The 21,361-nt window shown below is 50.2% G+C and overlaps 1 protein-coding gene across 1 annotated transcript in view; it reads left to right on the top strand.

The window, feature by feature from the left end:
- MOB1B (MOB kinase activator 1B) overlaps positions 1–16,723 on the top strand; it is a 30,900-nt gene extending 14,177 nt beyond the window's left edge. Inside the window, exons 2-6 of the mRNA XM_080344073.1 lie at positions 5,243–5,409; positions 8,491–8,584; positions 12,142–12,275; positions 14,344–14,507; positions 15,079–16,723. Of these exons, the coding sequence (XP_080200199.1) occupies positions 5,243–5,409; positions 8,491–8,584; positions 12,142–12,275; positions 14,344–14,507; positions 15,079–15,156 (637 nt within the window). The 3' untranslated portion in view covers positions 15,157–16,723. The remainder of the gene's footprint in view (positions 1–5,242; positions 5,410–8,490; positions 8,585–12,141; positions 12,276–14,343; positions 14,508–15,078) is intronic.
- The last annotated feature ends 4,638 nt before the right edge of the window (positions 16,724–21,361 follow it).

Raw genomic sequence — 21,361 nt, 5'->3', positions numbered from 1 at the left:
GGCACTCACCGCAGAGCAGGGCAGCGCAGCGGTTGTGAGCCGTGCAGCTCCTGGGTGGCTGTGTGCGGCGGTTCCTTGCGGTGCCTCCCCACTCCCACTCCGAGGAGGGTTACGGCCTTGTCCCCAGACCGGCTGCGCGTGGTGCCCGGGAGCAGCGCGTCTGTGCAGCGCGCTTGTCTGCTGCACCTCTAAGGGAGCTGACACAGACCGGCTTGTTTTAATGAGTGGGAATTTGACTGGGAAATAATTGACTTTCTGATATTGTAAGAGCTGAAAAGAGTAATGCCTGGCTCGCACACCTTCTGCCTTCAGAACAAAAATGTTGTGACTGCTCTGTTTTATAAATAGAAATGCTGGAGTTAAATCGTGTCGGTGCAGATCTTGAACACGTACAGCTTCATTTTACCTGCTGTCTTTATGATGCTGCGATTGTCACAGGGAAAATGCGTTTAAATGCTGCAGCTGTTGATTTGGTTTACGAAAAATAGCTTGAGCTTTTATTTCCATGTCTATGCTGACATGTTGGCTATTGGAAACTAACACAGCCCTACTCTGATGTGTCTGTTCTTAGTAGAATGTTACCATTTGAAGCACCCTATTATTGCTTGAAGGCTTGAAATGTTTGCCTTCTGGAATCTGGTTCTCTTACAAAGAGGCATGGCAGGGGAAACGAGACATGGGGGTGCAGAACTTCAACTTGGGATCTTCTCTGATAAGTTTACTTGTTGGCCTTAGGGGATGAGTCGCTGCCTCAGTTTCCCTGTGTCTAACTAGACGCTAATGATGCCTACTTCAAAGATACTTTGTGAGAATTAATTAATGCTTGCAAAGGCCTTTGAAGATGAAAAAACAGGGGTTGAAATATCAAGTTTCCATGCCCCAGGTAAGTGTTCTGTGTACCGTCTGGAGTCAGGCTTCTTCAGAATCTCTCGAGCACTGGCAGATCTTTGGAGGGGCTCGTTTCAGTGGGACCGTGGCAGTGAACCCTTCGGGACACACCGAGGGATATCGCTGGCCTGCACAAGCCAGTTCCTCGCACGTTCCACCACGGGGAGAAATGCAGATGCTACCCCGTGGCCTCAGCAGCACGTACCACTCAGAATATAAGCAGCAGGCATATCCTGAAAATGGTACCACTGCCTTTTCTATTTATTTTCCCCCAAGGCAAGTTTCTGTCTTTTCCAGCGTTTGATACAACAGTCCGCCTGTGAGCTGGTATGAAATGATTTACGGTCATTGCAGCACTGTGTTCTTGAGCCAACAGGTAGCCTAAAACAGACCGGAGGAGCACTGTTCGCTTGACTTTCTGTGGAAGCTGAATGCTTGTGATGTTATAAAATGAGATCTTGATTTCTTGTTGGACGTGCGAATTTGCTCTGTGATGTGCAAGCAGGTGTGCAGGGATAGAAGAGGATTTTCAGATTGTTCTGTATCTTCTCTGGGCTGTCATCGCCTCTTCTCTTTCGTCCACTTTGCCAGTGACATAGGAGTCACGTACTTTGTAAACACTGAACTAGTTTAGAATGCTGTATTAATTGTCAGTGAATTATGGGGTAACTTGGTCTGGTCTTTTTCAGTTGAGGAGTCTGAGGAAGACGGGAGCACCGTCAGTGGTCTGGTGGCGTGGCAGCCTGGGCAGAGGTGGGATCTGGGCTTCCATCTGCACCCACGCGCTTGGCTGCGAGGCACGCGGCACCCAGGGCGAGGGGCTTGCTGCTCGGTTTGAGCCGTGTTAGACACAGCAGCGGGTAAGAGCTTGAGCTGACTTCTGCTGTAAGGAGTAGCTGTCAAGTGCTAAGTCTCATGCGTAAGGAATCTGAAACTTTTCTGGTTTAATTGCAGATATACAGCAGACTTCATAGAAAAAGGTGCAAAGCTTCACTGAAAGACTTGAGTGCACAAATACCTTGGGTGTGAGGAGGACTAAGCTGAAGCGCTTCTCTTAGGAGCGTGAAGGTTTAAGTGGCTCCTTTCCCGCAGTTAAAAGAGGTGTATCAAGAGTTTGGGCTGGATATTTAGCTGCTTTGGTTTCACAAGACGTGCCAGGGCTGCGTTTGAAGCCGGAGCAGGGTGCTGAGGCAGCTGGCTAAGTGTGGTGTAAGCAGGACGCCTGGAGATTGTCCTTTCTTCTGGAAACGTCATCTTGCTAACCTAGGGCAGAGCAGCCTGCGGACTCCGCGTCGTTAGAAACCCTCGCTGTCAGCAGATGGCTAGATACAATTACAGCTTGGGAGGTGTTGTGTTCTGACGTCTGCGTTTGGGCTCCCGGGGGTGGGAAGCGCTTCTCACTGCTCCGAGCTGCTTCCAGGCTGTCCTGCTTGGCCCCATCCCGCTTGGCCCCGTCCCGCTGGCCGGAGAGCGAGCGGCCCGCGTTCTGCTCGAGCTGCGTTTACCTGCTCAGAGAGAGCGGGACAGTTTGCTGGAAATGCCGGGTGTGGGAGTGAAGGGAGACAAACGTCCTTGGAATTGCAAGAGTTTTTCGAGAAGTCAGTTCTTTTCAAGAGGCTGGAAGTTGTTTGTGACAAATTGTGGGGATGATGCAACGTGTTCCCCATTTCATGACCTTTGTATGTCCGAGGAACATTTTGCTGAGGCAAAAATAAATGAGGATGATTTTGGTTAAATTACAGCAGAGCTTTTGGACTAGTGAGGTAGTAGAAGTAATGCTTGCAGCAACACTTAGGCCCAGCCTTGCCCGGAGCACACGTGTCCCGCGAGGGTTTTGGTGCAGAGAAGCTGTGGCAGGCTGTCGGGTCCCGAGCTTTTGTTTGTGTCGGGGAGTGCGTGACCACGCGTGCGGTGACCTGGCCTCACGGTGGCAAACGGCATGAACGCGTGGAGTTCTGATCATTTCCTGCCGAAATGGCACGTACTCGCATAGCACGCGATGACGAGTAGCCTGCATTTATCCTGATTAATTTTGCTTTCGGGTGCCTGCCTGCCTTTCGTGTGAGGCCGTTCCTGCTGCCTTGGGATGGCTATGCTGAATTCGAGAAGTAGTGCTCGGAAAGAAAGTGGACACCAAGAGAAAATGGCTTATTTGGAATAGCTGATGAGACCGTATCATTGTGCATGCTATTATTAAAGCTTTTGCCAAGTTTCGAGGAGAAACCCCCTGTTTCTGGGAAGGGGATAGCAGGGCTTCAGTGATACCCAATGGTTTTCCAGCAGGGGAAAAGGAATCTCGTATTTTCCTTTCTCATTTATGATGAATGAATGACCTGAGCTTTGGGGTGGTGCTTGGTCTTTGGAAACCTTTGGTTTGCTGTTCATGAAAGTATTAGGCATTGGTTTCTCTTGTCTGGCTAACACGACTTTGCTCTCGCTCCGTCATAACAAGTCAGGAAGGGCTGTGCCTGTGCTGCCCCCGCGCCGTGTTTCTCCTGCCTACGCGGGTGCACGTGGGAAGACAACGGCACCCGTGTCCCTCGGTCCCCAGCGGCTGTGGGTGTCCCTCGCGCCAGCCCTGTCCCCGCAGCTGCGCTCCGCCGTGATACCGGGCCGTGTCGGCTGCCACGGCGGCTGTAGGGTGGATATGCTCCTGCAGAACTTGACTTGCCAAGTATTCGGTTTGTGTTTTTTCCTGGAGAGCTGGTTTGGGTCTGGGCTGGGAGGGAAGGGAGCTCCCTGAGCCACAAAAGCTGCTCACTCCCGCTGGGAGGCAATTCCATTATTTAACGTTTGGATCTAGTATGCTTGCTTAGGGTGAAATGCAGATGACTGGGCACATGTTATAGATGCCCTGTAATAGAGTATATGGGAGCCATATGTCTCCCTGTGCTACGTAGGTCTCCCGGTTGCGCTTAGTGGCTGCCTTGGGCGCTCGTCAGTGTGTACCGGTGTCCAGGAGCGTTCACGGCCTGTTCACCTGCCTCATCCCGCAATCCCTTCCGGGCCAGCCAAGGGCTTCTTTAGGAGGGTTAGAGAGCAGCCTTGCCCCGAAGCCTCCTCCTTCCTCCTGCGCTTCTGCGGGCGGCTGGGTGGTGGGTGCTGGGGAAAAGGAGCTGCGGGTGGGGGCTGTTAGAGGGCTTCCGTGCGACCGTGCAGCTGCACTAGCGCTGTCCCCACACCGCCTGCAGCTCGCGTGTGTTCAGACGTGCAGTGTGGGTGTTCAGTGAGCTGGGGGGAGCCCTTGCAGTCCTTGGCCTGCGAAAAACAACAAGGTTCAGTCCTGTAGAGACGTGGTGAAAAAGCGGCGAAGACTTCTATACAAAGAAACAAGAACTGGATAATGTTTTTAATGAAATTCTGCCACCTGTTCACATCTCTCCCCTTCCCTTCACTGGAATTCAGAGCTCATTCACAAATGCGGGCTGGTTTGACACTTGTCTGCAATGTTTAGTTCTACATATGCCATGTGTCTGCCATGGTCAGGGTTCATGTTCCATCCAGGCTCACTTTATTGTTTTTCAAGTCAGTCCATGTTTTTCAAACAAAATTATAGATAGGGAAATGATTTATGTCTAAGTCGTAAAGTCGTCCTCCTTATTTCTTGCCTAGCTGCTGCACCCGACAGCCTGTATGCTGTGGAACCAGAGGAAGTGACATACAGAGTTAGTGGAAAATGTGGAACCGCGTACCCTTCAGCTAACGTGTTTGTGTGTCCTTGAGCAGCTCTGTTTTCAAGGCGCAGCTTTGGCGCAGCACGGGACAGGTGTGAGGCTGTTGCGCTGGTGGCGCAGGTGCCACAGTGAAGCAGCGGGCCCTGCGGAGCGCGTGTTCCGAGTGCTGTGGCAGGTCTTTGGGGAGGTACAGCCGGCCGGGGCTGCACAGGGTGTCTGTGCCTGTGGCTGAGTGCTCCTGCCCCGTCGTGGGGCGAGTGCAGGCAGGACAGCAGGTTGCTGTTCTTCAGCGGCGTTTGTTGCCATGACAAGTGGCATGACCACTGAGAACAAAGCAGGTTTCTGTCTGGTCGGTCTGCTGCCCTTGGTATGTGGCTGTCCGGATCCTGGGGAAAGAGGTACTTCTAGTGTCTTCTTGCCCATCATCTTGTTTGGTGAGAGTGGGGAGGGAGTCTGAGCGTTTCCAGTTGTGTGGCTGCTCCACGGCAGGGCGAGCGGAATCCTTGCATCGCTTGAAACGGCTCAAAGCGACTGTTATGTTTGCATCCCAGTTTTTGCTAAACATCCTTTTTGTGGCAGGGAAAAGGTTTAACGTTAATCCTGTGCTTCTGTGGGACTTGTCCACTCGTTTTTTGCTCCCGTCCCTTTCCACAAGTTCTCTGTTTCTTTCCCTTTCGCAGCGGTAGTCGCTCTTCCAAAACCTTCAAACCAAAGAAGAACATTCCGGAGGGCTCTCACCAGTACGAGCTGCTGAAACATGCCGAAGCCACGCTCGGGAGCGGCAATCTCCGCATGGCCGTCATGCTTCCGGAGGGGGAAGACTTGAACGAGTGGGTTGCAGTGAACAGTAAGTGTGCTACCCTGTTTTGGTGAGGAGGGTGGTGGGTGTGGGCTGGGAGCCCAGGGAGGGGCCCTGTGTTCATCCTGGGGGTGGCTGTGCTGCCCTGCGCACACCTGGACGCCGTGTCAGCGGAGCCGCCAGGTGCGGAGCGGCCCACCAGACTAAACCCCCAGGAATGTGTTCCTGCTGGCAACACGATTCTTGCTCTCGGTGGCTGCGCTCTGGGCGCGTGATCTCAGACAAGTGCTGAAGTAGAAACGCCACTGCTGTTCTTAGGAAATAGCTTGTCAGTGCCGTCTCACGATGTTTAATTAATCCTTCTTAGCTAGGGTGGTTACCCAGTGGTGTGCTAAGTGGAAAACCCTAATGTAGGTGAGTGTGAGGGCCACGTCTCAGGTATTTTAAGGGCTGCAGTTCTATGTGTGACCTGCTTTTCCTTTAGCCTGTAACAAACCCAGAAATCTGTCTTTGAGGTTTTCTTAGTTAGCTCCTTTTGTTTCAGCCAAGTTGTGAGCCTGTGCTCTGGCAAGCCTGTGTTGTTTTAGCTTCCTCGGAAGCTGTTTGTCCCACCTCTCTCCTCTCGTGCTAGGCCAGGCCAAACAATGGTGCTCAAATTAGTGCTTTCTGGTTGCTGGACCATGTTTCCTCCTCCCTCCCCTCCCTGCTGGATGGATTTGCCGCCTGCCTTCTGCTCCCAGGAATGGACTAACCCAAGCCCTGTCACCCTCCATAGCCCGTGCAGAGCTTCGGCCGCCACGGACTCTGTGCCCGGTCTGGGTCTTCCTCACTTGTTGTGTCTTTAGCTTGGCGTGCTTCCATGGTTGTACAGTATTGATTGTGCACTGCAGTGCAGTCTCAATTATGCTCAAGATTAATGTCTTGTTGTTTATTTGATGTGGGTTTGTCTATTTCCTCTTGCTCTTGGACAGTTTTGGGAAGCGAAACCGTCCCCCTGGCTGCAGCGTTCGGGTTCTCGCCGAGCCCGCAGCGCTGTGCCCGGTGACGGGCGCTGCTGGTGCTGTGCGCCGTGCCAGCTTCTCCACGCTCTGCTGCACGACTCTCTAGAGAAAACGCCAGCCCATTTTCATGAGTAAGCGCTACTAAAGGTGCTTAATACATTGCTGGCATCCTTCCCTTCTGGTGCTTCCTGCACTCTGTCTTGTCTTCCCTATGCGGCAGCTGTGCTTTTCTCCTCCCAGGTAATTTAAGTGCTAAATTAGCTGGGTGGCACAAGGAAGCGCAGCACTTGATGCAAGAGTCAGAGCTGCCTTTTGGTACCAGCCGGTTCTGGAATGACGTGGTCCTGCAGCAGCGGAGATGTTATTGTAACTTGTGTTGTCTGGGAGTGATTGGCCGATGCGGCGCTCCCGTCACTTACAGGTCCCTCTGGCACACCTGGTACCCGTTAGAGGCAGCTGGGAGCCCCTTCAGTTGGTTGAGGTATCTGATGGGAAATGAAAAGTGTGACTTAATGTTGGGTTTGCCCTTCAGTATTGAGGACGCAGGAAGAAACGTGCTCTGCTTTTCTACTTCTTGCTCAGCTCTTGGCTTTACTGATGTCTTGTATAAGTTGACTTATATGTAAATTTTTCAAGCATATTTTCAAAATAAATTAAAATGTGAGAAGTGTACAACACTTTGTTTTCAGTTTTGTCTGAAATCTCCTGCATTCAAAGATGTTAAAAATTATTTCAGAAGTACATCTTGCCCATGGCTTTGTAATAGAATACCAGATTGTGCACTTCTGTGCATAGAAAACTCTTGGAAAAAATAAACGAAACCCTTGAAATTGAAGAACAATGAGCAAAAAGCAGAAATGCAAACCCGCCAAGACACTGTGCGGCTTTCTGCTGCTGCTGTGCAGGGCTGAGGGGAAGCGCTGCTGGAGCTGAACGAGGTGCGTGCCGACCAGCCTGGATGCGCTTCCCCTTTTGGATACCTGAGAAGTTGCACCACGCAGTCGTAGGTTGTATCCCGCACCTGCTGACCTGGAGCAGTACCTTGCTGACCTGGAGCAGTACCTTGCTGACCTGGAGCAGTACCTTGCTACCCTGTCATTTCTGTTTGCTCTCTGCAAAAATCCCTTCCATTCAGCCCCCAGCCCTCTGAGAGTCAGCGGGACCTGCTGGTGCTGACGCGCTTGGGATGTTGGTGTCTGTTTCATGGCAGCAGCACTGCTCTAGCTCTGGGTCAGAACCAAGAGCTGTATCTGTCACCGAAAACCAAAACGAGTGACACGTGGCTATCTGGTGACATGTTCAGGCTGTTCTGTACGCTCTGCTAGATGGGTTCATCCAGGAGCAGAGTTTATAGCAACCATTGCAGGATAGGAGAGACGGGAACATACCGAAAACTGTTATTATGGAGCTACGTCATGCTCTTAGTCACAAGAATTTAACCCAGCATACTTAAAATTTTACTTCCTAGTACTTAATATGGTGTCCTTTCAATTTTTACTCCTGACATCCATTGTCTGAATGATATTTGGCAAAGGTAAGCTTATATATTATGCCCTTGGTAAGGCGCTGTGCTCCCCAGCAGGTGCGAGGGGAGATGGGGGTGTTTCTGGAGGGGCTGCGGTGCCCTGAGCACTAGTGTGTGCTAGCTGGCTGGAGAGCCGTGCCTTCCCAGCTTGGGGTAACCCAGCACCCCTGCAGACCAGAGGAGTACTTAGATATGCTAACCTGTGTGCTTTTATTTCAGTCATTCAACTCTAGTTGGAAAGTTGACGCTGAAAATCTTTGTTTTATTCCAGACTTGCTAGTAGAATTTGAGAATTTAATAAAATGTACCAAACTTTCAGAAAATGAAATAACTCAGCTTTCTTTTTCCTTTTTATTCTTTCTTCAATCGAAGATTTTGCTGCAGTGAACAATTCAATAGTTCTTCCAGAGGCCGTTGTGGAAAGTCGGTGGTTGCATTCCGCATCTCCTTTATAATACATCTTAAAAAGCAATAGGAGTGAGATTTATTTCATGAAGATCCTCCGGGACACTCTTCGGCACTCACGGTTACAGTAAGGCTGTCAGCACCTTGTTTTGCAGTTACAAGTGCGGAGTATTAATTGAAGGTTTCAATGCTTTACAGCTGTCGACTTCTTCAACCAGATCAATATGCTTTACGGAACCATTACGGACTTCTGCACGGAGGAGAGCTGCCCCGTGATGTCCGCAGGCCCCAAGTAAGACGGTTTTGTACACATTGTTGAGAGTCTTTTTTGAGGTCATTTTGCATTCAAAAGCTGAGGCGAGCTGCAGGGAGTGTTGGAGACGAGAGCTGCTGTGGGTGCAAGGATGTCTTCTGTTCCCTGCGGAGAGTGACTTGAACTCGGGTTAACGGAGCAGGGAGCGGAAAGGTGTGTTTGGGGTGTGTGGTGGTTTTGGTGCGTGTTTTGTTCTGTTTGTTTGTCTGTTTTATTTGAGCTTGGGAGGTAAGCTGACTAGCAAAACTATTTCTTTTCCCCCTGAAATGTTAGTGAAGGCTTCTTAAATTAAGATGGGAGGTATTTGTGTGCAAGCGTTCAATTAGAGCTTCCCAAACTCTCTATTTTAGGTGTTTGAATAGGTGTTCTGGAAATACACTTGGTTTTGTGTAGTCTGAACAAGAATCCTCTATCCTGGTACTCAGCTCAGTTTTGCTGCTTTGATTCTTGCTTATGCTTTTGTACAGAAATGCAACATTTGTGGTTGTGCTTGTTCTCTAACTGCTTCATGTCTTGTAAAGAGGAAAATCGTGTCCTAAGAGAGTGGAGAGGGAGGGCGTTGCTGCCCTTTGAATGATCTTAAAGTCTTCCCTGACCAATGCTGAAGAAAAGCGCTCCGTGCTCGGTGAGACGCCGCGTGCTGTTCCCGAAGCCGGGACCGGCAGGCGCAGCGCGGGCGCGGGGCGCGCAGCCAGGGCCGCAGTGCGGGAAGAGCTCCGGCAGCGCGTTCTGTCTGAAACGGGTGCTGCTGGGCGCCAGCACCGGCGGGCGGGCGGACCGGCTGCCGCGGGCGGCGCGGGCTGCGAGTACGGAGGGAACAGCGGCTCACCAGTCACCATTATGCAGAGGAACTTTGGGCTGAGCTTGTGCAATAACGCAGCCCATTGTCTGCTTTGTGCTTCGGCATGCAGAACAGACGCTTACAGATTAAATAAGAGCATGAAAATATTTCTCTGCCTCATTGTTTGTCTGCTGAGAAGTGGTTATTTTGGGGGTGGAGGTTAATTATTAAAGGCTTAGCTGTGGAGTTGCCAGATTAAACAATTTGTTTCTTTCTAAAGAGAGTGATAACTGCTGACAGGAATGCAGGTATTGCTCAAGTGGTTGTGAAGCAGGGTGTGGAGCTCAGGCCAGGAGCTGGCTGGGACGGGGTTTTAGCGGAGCGCTCCCCGCGCCCCTGTGCTCAGGGCTGCCTTTCTGCAGTGGGTCAGCACTGTGTGCGGGGGGCTGGGGCCAGACAGGCAGCCAAAGTTGTCTTAGGGAAGTACTGCTGGAAAAGCTGTGGGCATGACAGGACTGCTGTACGGGGCGGTTTCTGTCCTTACCTCCGTCTGCTGTTCTCTGCTGGCTCCAGCTGTGCTGCTGTGAGGCGCTGCGTCTCGGGTGCTCTCGGCTGCAGGGTGCTGTCTGCTCAGAGTTGCATCCTCATCGCTTTTGGACAAAAGGGTGAGTTAGCTGAAGCGACTCGGACAAGGGCGTTTGGACAGGTTAGGCAGCAGCAGCGCGGAGCCGGGGAGAGCCCAAAGCAGCGGGCGCTCCCTGGCCCTTAGGAGATTTTTTTCCCCTAGGTTTTTTTCCTCCTGTGCAATGAAGTTGTGTGGTTGCATCCACACTTGGGCTTTGCTGTTTGTTTTCATAACTTGTAGTTTGGAGTGCCTTGGTATTCCTTTGTTTTCTCCTGACAGTCCACAAACAGTAACTGAGAAACGCAAACCTCCCGTGTCACTCAAATGGATGGGGTGGTTGAGGCACGCTGCTCGTAGCACAGCTGACGGGCCTGTGGAGCTCATGGGAAAACGAGACCAGATTCCTCAAGTGGGGGAGGAACCGGAGCAGAAGGGTGATGCCTGGTATATCCACTTCTGGTACTGGTGTTTTGTCTTAAAAACCCCTTTGAAATGAAGAAAAACTACCCTTGGTGGCAGGTCACCTAGGCTCGTGTCTGGGGTTTTTGTGTTTCATTTTTGCCACCGGGAGGGTTAGTACATGGAGTTAGTTAAGGATTGACATAAAGATCAAGAACAGATCGCCTTCTCCTGCTGCACAGCTTATTGTCTAACAATTTGAAAAAAGCAGTGGTTTAATTTGTTCTAAAACTTGAGATTACTCATGGTAACGTTCCATTCTTTTCAGCAAAGTCGCTCTTGGTGCGACACGCGTGATGAGAAGTTTAGAAGGTTCACAGAAGCGATATGTTTATTAACCAGCCTGGGATGAGAGGAGTTCTCTGTATTTTCCTCCCTGGTTGTGAATCTTCAGCAAGAACACAGAGTTTTTCTGCAGTCTTGATGTGGTACAGTCTTGCTGAGATATAGAGGTGATAGATAGGTCCAAATTCATGTCTGAGAAGCCTTTAAAAGGCGTTATTGAGCCACTGCATTTGACTGCTGTGGGACAAGGACCCAGCTTTGATTGTACTCAACCTGGTGGTTTGGGTTTTTGGTTGGTTGGTTGGGGGTTTTTAGGCCATATACATTTAATTGCATAGTAGATGAGCTGATGCTGTGATTACTGATGCTTAGGGACGTTTTCTAGCGTGAGAGGCACAGCTGGGTTCTCTGTTTACGAGTGGCAAATGGCTCGTGTTCACCGGCGTGAGGGAGTGCTGCCGGGGCTGCCGGGGTGCTGCCGGAGCTGCTGGGGTGCGCTGCTCTGCCCTGGCCGTGCGAGCCGCCTGCTCCTCGCCCCGGCCTGGAACCCTGGGACAAGCTCGGGGGTTTCGGATGTGAGCGTCTCCTGCAGGGGAACTGCGGGTCACCGTAAGTGAATTTGTTTCTGTCACCAGAGCTGTGGGTGTTTGCTCACAAGCTTGAGCTGGAAGTGTGGTTTTTACCCTTCATCTCTTGTAGCTGTTTGAATGATTCTAATAGATAAGAATCCTTTCTTTTTTTTTTTTGAAGCTGGTGAGTAATACTGATTTTCAGAAACCCAGAAAGGTTGTGGTCCTTTCAGTGTGCATGGAATTTTTGCATGTGTTTTGAGATACAAGTTAAAAATTACTTTGGACCCTCTGATTTGTTACCATTAAAAAAATGGGATCATTTTATACCATTGCAAGCAGCACACTCGTAATTCCTTGTAAAATTTACTGTGAAAATGTTCTCCCAGCTATTGTAGAGAGCGCCAGTGTAGCGCTGTTTCCAGTTACGCGCAGTGTGTGAGGGTGTTTCAAGGCAAGGGGACGGGACAGGCGCTGGGGTGCGGCGTGTGGCGCGGGCGCAGACCGCAGCGTCGCCCCGCGCTTGGCAGGGGTCCCGTGGCCGGGGCGGCGGGACGCGGTGTCACCTCCAGCACCAGCGGCTGCTGCGCCCGGCCCCGGAGCTGCGAGTAACGTCTGTGTTATGGGAGAACTGAACGGAACTGGCGTTTCGCTGCAGCGCCTGTGATGTCTTTCTTGTGGAGGGGGAAAAAGCTGTAAAACAAGGGCCGCAAGAGGGTGTGGGGCTGGGGGGATGGAGCAGAAGAACAGCCTTCCGAGCCTTGATATGGGTGATTCACTGGTATTAAGACGTGTTGTTGTTGTCGTCCCAACCCAGATATGAGTACCACTGGGCAGATGGGACAAACATCAAGAAACCAATTAAGTGCTCCGCACCAAAGTACATTGATTACCTGATGACGTGGGTCCAGGATCAGCTGGATGATGAAACGCTATTTCCTTCTAAAATAGGTAAAGTAAAGAAGTAAAATTGAACATTGTACTTGGATTAGTATTGTGCAGGAATATTCAAGTCTTATAGTATTAAAAGATCCTGTAAGTGACTGACTGGAGTAGGGCAAGTTTAAGCGGTTACATTATGTATCTAAAGGTATGTTTTAGCTCTTTAAGATTAAAATACATGTGCTAGTACATGAACTCTGATCCCTGTGTTAATGCTGCTAATAAACTTCTGTCACAATCCCGAATGCAGGAAATACTGTTTCTACTTAATAACTGACTGTGTTGATCAAATGTTACGGGGTTTTTCATTTTCAACAGTGGGTCGTTTCCTGAGAAATAAGGCACAGGGTTTCAAAACCTTACAGCCATAATCGGTGTGAACTGGTGGGTTTTGATGCAGGACAGATGCTTGGTCTGGACGAGGAACTTCTCCTTGGCCTTACCTCCAAAGAAAGCTGAGTTGCCCTTTCATCTTGAGTTGGTGATTTTTTTGCTCCTCAAATGAAGACGGAAGATGTATTTTTTAGGACATTTATTTCAGAAGAGCAGGAGGAGGATAAGGAACCACCGCCAGCTCTGAAATGAGAGAACGCTGCCTCTGCAGGCACGGGGGACAGTCTGTTCTGAAGCTCCCAGCTGGCAGCTCTCCAGGGCGCTGCTGCTCTGGGGCTTCTGCTCCACTGTGGGAAAAGGAAGGGACATCTCTTCACGGCTTTTATTTTGTGAATGGTTTCCGAAGCGTTCGACACATTTTCAGTAAATCCCTTCAGAGAAACAGGGCCACATGTCACAGTCAAGTGGTGTTTCTTTGACTTGCGGTTGACAGATGGCCAGAGAAGGCTGGTTTGCTTGGGAAGGAGTGATGAGAAGTTACATCTTGCCGGCTCAGTAGATGTGAGCGTGGTGCCGTTTGTTCTGGTGTGTGGTGTACCGGTGCTCTCAGCTGGTACAAGTCCACGGCTACCAGGAATGATATTAAATAGATACAGCTCGAGAGACTAACTACACAGGGACTTGATCTTTCTTTGGCTGCAGGATGTACTTCACTGAAGACTTTTATTTTTTCTGTTAATAAGATGTATTTTTGAAAGGTGGTGATTCAGAAAGAAACTTAAATGCCCCGGTGGATAAAGAACTAGATCTGAACTTGCTGTGCGGTGCAGTAGCTGGTGAAGGAAATGTGATGTACCTGTAAGCAGGGCAAGCTGAAGCCGGTGTACGGAGATGTTATTGGTGGGGTTTTACAGCGTTAGTGAGATCATGGTTGGCCTACAGCATCCGCCGTGGGCCGCTGGCCTTCAGATGGGACCTGAGCCATTGGAAGGACTGCGGAAGAGCTAAGTCGCTGGGGAGAAATCCTGTGTGCTGAGAAGCGAGACAGGCGTGATCTTTTTAGGTGGCTGATATGTATTGTTTTGTAGCCTGCGGATGTGCTGACTGAAGAGATCGATGCTCCCGGTGGCGGGTTGCTGTTTCCTATCCAATGTTAATAGACCTTGTGTGCTGACAGAGAGCTGCTGCTGAACCCGGTTTAGCTTGTCCTGGGTCACTGTCACTGCCATGACGGCAGGAGCATGTTGTGGAGTACCTGAGCAGTCACGCAGGCAAGCAGCGGCCTCTGGCCAAGGGACAGCCGTGGGCAGGGTGCAGACACGCGAGTCCTTTGCTGGGCACGGGGTGGGGGAATGAGCCTGGTTCTAATCTCACTTGAGCCAAGAGAAGCACAAAGCTTGATGGCTGGTGCCAAGGGTGGTTTCCATTGCCCGCACGAAGGTATCTGGTGTCCCTTGGAGGACCCTCTGGTGTCTTGGACGTGTGCACGGGGCCATCAGGGAGACTTGGGCCCCGCAGGAGACGTTTCCCGTCCTGCGTGGGCAGCCCGGGCCGGGCCGTCCCGAGGGGGCGTCTCTGAGCACGCTGGGTCCTGTGCCGGGTGCTGGGCCCCCGGGAGCTGCCCCGAGGCACAGCGACACCGCGCAGCCCTCCTGCGGGAGACGGCCGGGCTGTGGCGGCTTTCCCAGCGCGCGGAGCCGGGCACGGGCGTTCAGACACAAGCCGTCTCTGTTCTTATTTCTAGGTGTACCCTTCCCAAAGAATTTTATGTCGGTGGCAAAGACAATTCTAAAGCGTCTCTTCAGAGTCTATGCTCACATTTATCACCAGCACTTCGACCCCGTGATCCAGCTGCAGGAAGAGGCTCACCTTAACACTTCTTTCAAGCACTTTATCTTTTTTGTTCAGGTAAGTGTGGCAGAATCATTACAGTTACACTTAGATTTTTGAAAAGTAATACATCGAAGTATTGCCCTTTCATTTTTTTTAACAGCTGGTGTGTTTGTCAGATAGTCAACAACTTTAGGGCCCTAGGATGGTGTCTTGTTCCATTTGTATGTGTGTGTATTGCTAGCAATGTTCAGGGCATGGAAATGTTTTCAATGAAGTATTCGCTTACTACAAAAGTGAATACTGGAAAGAGTTTGCTACCAAATGATTCAATAGAACAGCAATTCCTAGCAGAAGGAAGGGGGGACGGCGTCTGAAGTTAGTGCAGAGGAGCGTGCTTACTGCAGAGCTACAGTGCCGCTCTCCCGTGTACAAAACACAGCAACAGCATCGACACGTCGCCTTTCCTTCCGAGAAGTGTGGGGAGAGCTTCGGGCAGCCGGGTGTTGCCGTTGGCTGGCGGCACAGGCGGAGGGGGCTGTAGCCTGCGCTCCATGAGCCCGCGGCCGGGGGACGCGTCTGAACCGCGCTGCTCGCCCCAGCCGCGCCGCTAAAACTGTGCCCGTCTCTGTCCCTTATCCTCTTACAGGAATTCAACCTTATCGATAGAAGAGAACTTGCACCGCTTCAAGAACTGATTGAAAAGCTCACCTCTAAGGACAGATAAAAGGAAGAGGATTTCTTGAAGTCACTTGTTTCTTTAAGCAAGCGTGTGGTATTTGTTTTTTGTTCATCTGTTTTTTTAAAAAACAAAACGAAACCCTGTGCTGTTATTAATGGCAGCCAAGATCTACTTTCTGTGCTTCTCTTAGGGGAAATCTTTTGTCTGGTAGTGACACGCAGTAAATAGCCTTTTGTTTTCAATAGTCGTTACTCATTGTGGAGTTGTAGCGGGTGCTGTGTCGGTAAGGGAACGTGCCTGCGGGGCCGGACTCTGCTGCGGACGGGTTCTGTTTGCGTCACTGCTGGCTCGCTCTCCTCAAGTCCCTACAGACCTGCTCGCATTCTCCAAGTGCCTTGGCAGACTCGCTTCTGAGGTGCAAAGCACATACAGTACTGAGCATCGCTGGACACAAATACCAACTAACACCCAGCACACTTACCGATACTTGTCTTAGAAAGATATATATTTGCTTACACTAAAAAAAGCCATAACTTACTGAAATCAATGATCTCCAGCTTTTAATACAAATATTTGTCTTATTTTTTTAGAGCTTAATATAGAATTTTTCAAATATAGTTATTTCTTAGAAAGAAAGTGATGGTGAAGTTCTCGTCGCCAAATCAGAACAATGGAAGTGGTGTCAAAATTACCAGGAGCCTGTGCTTAGCACGTAGTTAGGCGTCTGCTGCATCAGGTTGGGCTTGTCATAGTTGCTTTTATCTTTTGAATGGGAGAAGCATCACCTTGGGTCTGTCACTTTTGTTAAGTGTCCTGGCATTTGCCAGATGAACGTCAGTTTGCACAAATAGTTAGGGAAAATATTCAATAGAACAAACGCACTGGGACAATACTAAGAAAGCCTGGTTTGCAGAACGACTGGTGAGGTGGCGTTTGCAAGTTCCGAACCAAAAGCCTGGCTCTAGGGGGAGCTCTGCTGGCAGGTGTTTTCCTGGGCTAGGAAATACCGCTTGGAGGAAGTATCATTTCATGGACCGCTCTGGATTTCTGTCAGCGCGGTGGCATTCTCTCCCATTTCAATCGCAGCCCAGCTCTGAGAACTACAGCAGTTGGGAAGAGTAATGGGAGTGCACTGGTGACTTCTCAGGGGGTTGTGATTTGGTAAGCACGTTCTGTTTCTGAGAAAACCTCATCCAGGCGTGGCCTTGCCCACCGTGCTGAGCGCCGCCGTCTCCCTCGGACCAGAAATGAGCGTCGCCGGTGACGAGTTAACTTGTGCGGTGATTGCAGACCTCGAAGTCCCTGCCGCAGCTCTGTCCTCAGGGTTCCTGCTGCAGGAGCCCGGGGCTGCTTTTCACGTGCGTGTCTCGGTCTTGTCGAAGCCGTTCTGTTTTGGATTCAAAGAAATTTGCATTAGGCTCTGTGATGTGCTGTCTCATGATATCACTAGTGGCCAAATATAATACCCAGGTGGTTAATGTTGTCAGGCTTTGCCAGATTGTGACTCCACAAAACAACCAGTTTTAGACCTCATGTGAAGACCGTAACTGACCAGTGTACCCTAGGCTGACTCCTGAACCTCTGAAACTTAGCGGTGGAGCCAGGCTTAGTGTGCCGCAGTGAAGCCAGGCTTAGTGTGCCGCAGTGAAGCTGAGCTTGTTTTGTGCGCCTTTGCTAGACCGAAAATGCCCAGTGAGACAGAAAACACTGCGCAGCCGTCTGCAAAATCTGTAAGTGGCTGCATGCACAGCAGTGGATAACCGTCTAAGCACGGTAATAAACATACTAGGGACTAGAGGAGACTAGAATCACTACTTTTGAGGTAAAATAGTGTATTTTGGAAGCACCTGAAGGCTTTTTTTAAGAGCTATGTTACCTTCAGCTGAGTTAAATTTCTTAGTGTGCTAAAATGCTTCCTAGAGATGCAATTTAAAGTTGTTACCTCGTATCTCTCTTTTTTCTGAACAGACTGGAGGGCAGTTGGGGCAGCCTGGTGCTGAGCTACGGACTGGCGCGGTGTGCTTGCTTCGCTGCTTTCCTTTGCAAATGGAAGCACTGAGTCCCGTAGGGTGCTGAGGAACCGTGACGCAGGGTGTTCATGCCCAGTCGAGGCTTGGCTACAGCAATGCTAAATACAGAGGCTGCTTGCAAAGCACCTGCAGTTTAGCATTTGTAATTCACACGGCCCTTGTTTTCTTTTGAAGCTTCACGACAGTTCAAGAGAATGTGGAACATGTTTGGCTTGTTTGCAGATAAATGTCATTGCCCATTAAGATCTGCTCCAATGGCAAGTGAAGCTTTCACTTATGTTTTGGCTTTTTTACATCATACAGAATTGGTTTTCTTAATGTGTGGGTGTCAGAGGAAAGGGCTTTTATGTTGAGTTCACGTCACCACGCAGAAGCAGGTGAATCCTGAGTTTGAACTGCGCTATTTTAAACAGGCCTCGGTCTTGCAGGAAGCTGGATCGGAGAATGCGCTCTTGCACAGACAGCCCTCTGTGCTGTACTTCTGTCAGAGGAGCGTTTGGTGACACACCGTTTCGAGCTTGCGAGCGAGGTGGGATTGAGCTCCAGAGGCGCGGAGAGCGCTGCAGACACACTTAGATACAAAAATCCTGTACGGGCTCCAAGGCAAACCGGCTTGCCGCGTTGAGCCAGTGCTGCTTGAGAGGCCGCGCGTGCGGGGTGGCGGCGTGGGGTGGCCATGCGTGTTTGTGGTGTGTGTTTGTGGCGCGGGGTGGCCATGCGTGTTTGTGGCGCGGGGTGGCCATGCGTGTTCCCTGTGCTGACAGCGCTTGCTGGAGAGGAGCCTTCCAGCCAGTGCTGGGCTCATGTTAGCGCATCCCTGCAAGACAGGAGGGCGAGGGTGGCAGGAGAGCCCGCTCCAAGGCGTGAAATAGGAGAGACCCCTCATTACATTTAAAGCTGTTGCACTGGTTTGGTGTTGTGTACTGGCAAGAAACTCCAAAGAAAAACATTTGGCAGTGACGATTTGCTTGGATTGATACCGATGCAGTTTTTATCATTTTTATTCTGCTTCTGCTCTGGAGGTCTTTTTTCTTCTTCTTCTTTAATAGCCAATTCTGGAAATTCAGAGGCATCTGCTGCAGTTCAGCCAATCAGAATAAGAATCTATTATGTAAGAAAATGAGCTTATTTTTGTACTCAGTATCTGGCAGTAGAAACCCCTTGGACAGAATAGCTTCTAGGCATGTAATAAAAGCTTGGAGATCATGATTTGCCTGACAGCTGTATGAACACATTGTTTAATTATCCAACACTTGAAAAATAACAACATGCAAGATAGGTATGCAGTGTTTGGGATTTAATATCCCTATGCTGTTTATATTTGCAGCTTTTGATTGTTCGTTGTTTATTTTTCCTTAAAAAAGCTGTGGGACCAGAAGTTCATGTGTGTTTACATTCTTGGAGTAAGGGCACACTGAAATGCTCAACAAAAATGGCCATGTTTTACAAGCTGCCCCTGGATGGAGTGAATGTGTTTGTGTGACACCTCCCTCGCCCCCAAACAAAACCTGCAGAAACGAACCCTGCCCAGCCCGCCCTGCCCAGCCCGCGCTGTCTGCACTGCCCGCGGCCGCTGCTGTTCACCGGGAGGACGCGGAGATGGCAGCTGAGAGCTCGTTGCCATTCGGAGCGTGAGGTGCGGGTGGGGGCGAACCAGGCCGGGCAGGCGGCGCTGGCTCGGCCCTTCTGTGGCTTGTGGTGCTTTTCTACCAGCGTGTTAGACCGTGCGGTGATGTGGCTGGTGACTTCGGGAGGTCGTCTGCCTGGAGCGGGGATGGGGCTGACTGCCCAGCTCGAGTTCCGCTGCCGGTGCTGACACTGTTTACACAGTGTGGATGCGCGATGCTCGTGGAAATATCTTTCCAAGTCCTTCGAATCCAGTCAGGGATGCAGGTTGGCGTGAACAGAAAGTGAAAAGGCTACGTTCTGCCTTTGCAGGGAGCTGAACGGCAGATGAACGGAGAAAAGAGGTTGCAAGGGCAGGTGGCCCATCTGCAAGTATTGAGTTTCTTTTACTGCTTACTATGCAATAGAGAGCTTTGAACTTTGGCTGTTCCTGTCAGACAGAGGAGCACTGTCCTTACTCAGTCCTTACTCAGTGTGTAGGGGCTGAGCTCTCTCCTGGTCTCCTTGACACTCACTGAAGAGGTAAATTACCTGTTTGCTGCTATGGACTGCACTCACCGTTCCCGTCGTTCTCTCGCGGGTCAGCAGGCAGTTTTACTCTGAACACATCCTTTCTGGACAGCTGTTCTTCTCCTCGCTGGTCTCCCCGCCTCCTACCTGCCGGAGTGCTGCATTGCTCTACGTAAAAACCCCTTTTAGTTGAACTATTGAAAAGCTGAAGCATGAACAGAGACTCCGTGCTTTTCTTTCTCAACGATTCCCTGTTACCCTGAATCTTGTTTCCCTCACTGCTAATATCAGTTGTCTTTTTCTCCTAAAACCACTAGCAGTTCTATGAACGCCTGTTGTCTTTTCCTGCTTATCTTCTTCTGTAAGGTGAGGCTGACATTGCTTATTCTGAGCGTTAAACCGAGTTATTTTCCTGCTTTTCTTACTCCTCTTGCCAGGTTAAGATTGCAGCCTAGGGAAATACCAGATTATGTTTGTGTTTGAAGAACCAATTCCCTAAATTGTTCATAGAGTATTTTTAGGGGGAAATTAATTTTTATAGCCACTAAACTATACTCATTATTTTTGTATGTTTGCAACTTGTGACATTTTTCAGAGCCGCGTCGCGGAGGGAACACTTATTTTCATGGCTGTTTTACTACTGTGTGCTGTGGTTGTGTTGCGTAGGACCAGTGAAGCGCATACCTTGATGTGCGATGGCAGAGAGAATGCGATAAAGGTGAACGAGGTTTCAATAAAAGGCCATTTATGAAGGCAAAAAAATATAAAAAAAGGATAATAGAAAAGCAACACTAACCTTTCCAACAGAATCCTGACACGTGTGGAGGAAATACGGTGGCAAATAGCAAATGCAAGATGAGAACCCTTACTGTAAGCTAACTGTGCCAATGTTGCTTCAGTTTGTACTCACTGATATTTTAGTTCTAAATGAGAACAGCTTTTGATTAAAAAAAAAGTTGAATGTCTGCAAATCTGCAACATGTTTATTTGGGAGCTGTAAATAATGTATACAGATTGTTGTATGTCATGGGGCAAAATATTTAAATCCTAGGTTTTTTTCAATAAGAAACTGAAGGCTGTTTATAAGAGAAAATAAATAGCTATGTTTGACCATGATTGTCTCTTCTTCCTTCTTGAACTTGTTTATAAATTATCTTCTACATGTAGATAGTTTTTTCTGTATATTGTACACAGGCGAACATGACACATACAAAATAGATTTTGTAATTGCCTTGTCTGAATTTGTGAATATTTGTATTGCAGGCAGACACAATAGCAATAAAACAACCTGATAACCTTTTCATTTCCCTGTTTCGCGCCCTGAATGTAGCGGCACGAGCGGCGCTCGGCGGGATTTCGGGTCCCACCCTTTAGCACGGTGGCTGAGCGGGTGCTGTCCCGGGGCCGCTGCCGCCCCTGCGGCCCAGGCACGGCATCGCGGGGAGCAGCTTTGCTTATTTTTTCTTTTCTTTTTAATTTTCTTTTTTACTTTGCTTTTTTCTTTTTCCCCTCTTTTTAGTTTATTTATCCTTTTCAACTTTATTCTTTTTCTGGTTTTTCTTTTTTACTTTATTCTTTTTTTTCCCTTTCCTTTTGTTCTATTTTCCCTCCCCAAGCTGCTGTGACCCGCGGGCTGCACCGCCCTGGGCTGCACCGCCGCGTTCCCCCTGCCCCGGGCCGGGACGGCGCTCGGCTCCTCTGCTCGGCTCCCAGCAGCGCTCCGTCCCGCGGTAAGCCACCGGAAAAGCTGGTTTGGGGGTTATAACGCTCACTGTACATGTGTCCCCGCAGCAGCCCCAGGGGCTCAGAGCGCGTGCCGTGGCCTCTCGCGCGGCGCCCGCAGCTCCGTCCCGCCCGCGCGGACCACGTGGCGCTGCGCTGGGACCTGGCGGGGGCCACGCGCAGCTTGCTGACGTCACACAGCCCGACGCAAGGGCGCGCGTGCGTCACGGCGGCGTTCCCGCCAGCGCCCACCGCGCGGGTCGGAGCGTCCGCCTGGGTTGAATTCGGCCCTGGGCGAACCGAGGGTGTCGCGCTGCGCTGGCCGGGTCGGGGACGGGTGCGTGTTTGGGGGGAATCTGAGG

Source organism: Nesoenas mayeri (genome assembly GCF_963082525.1).
Source record: "Nesoenas mayeri genome assembly, chromosome: 4".
Taxonomy (NCBI): Eukaryota; Metazoa; Chordata; class Aves; order Columbiformes; family Columbidae; genus Nesoenas; species Nesoenas mayeri.
This window is presented reverse-complemented; position numbering and strand designations above follow the sequence as displayed.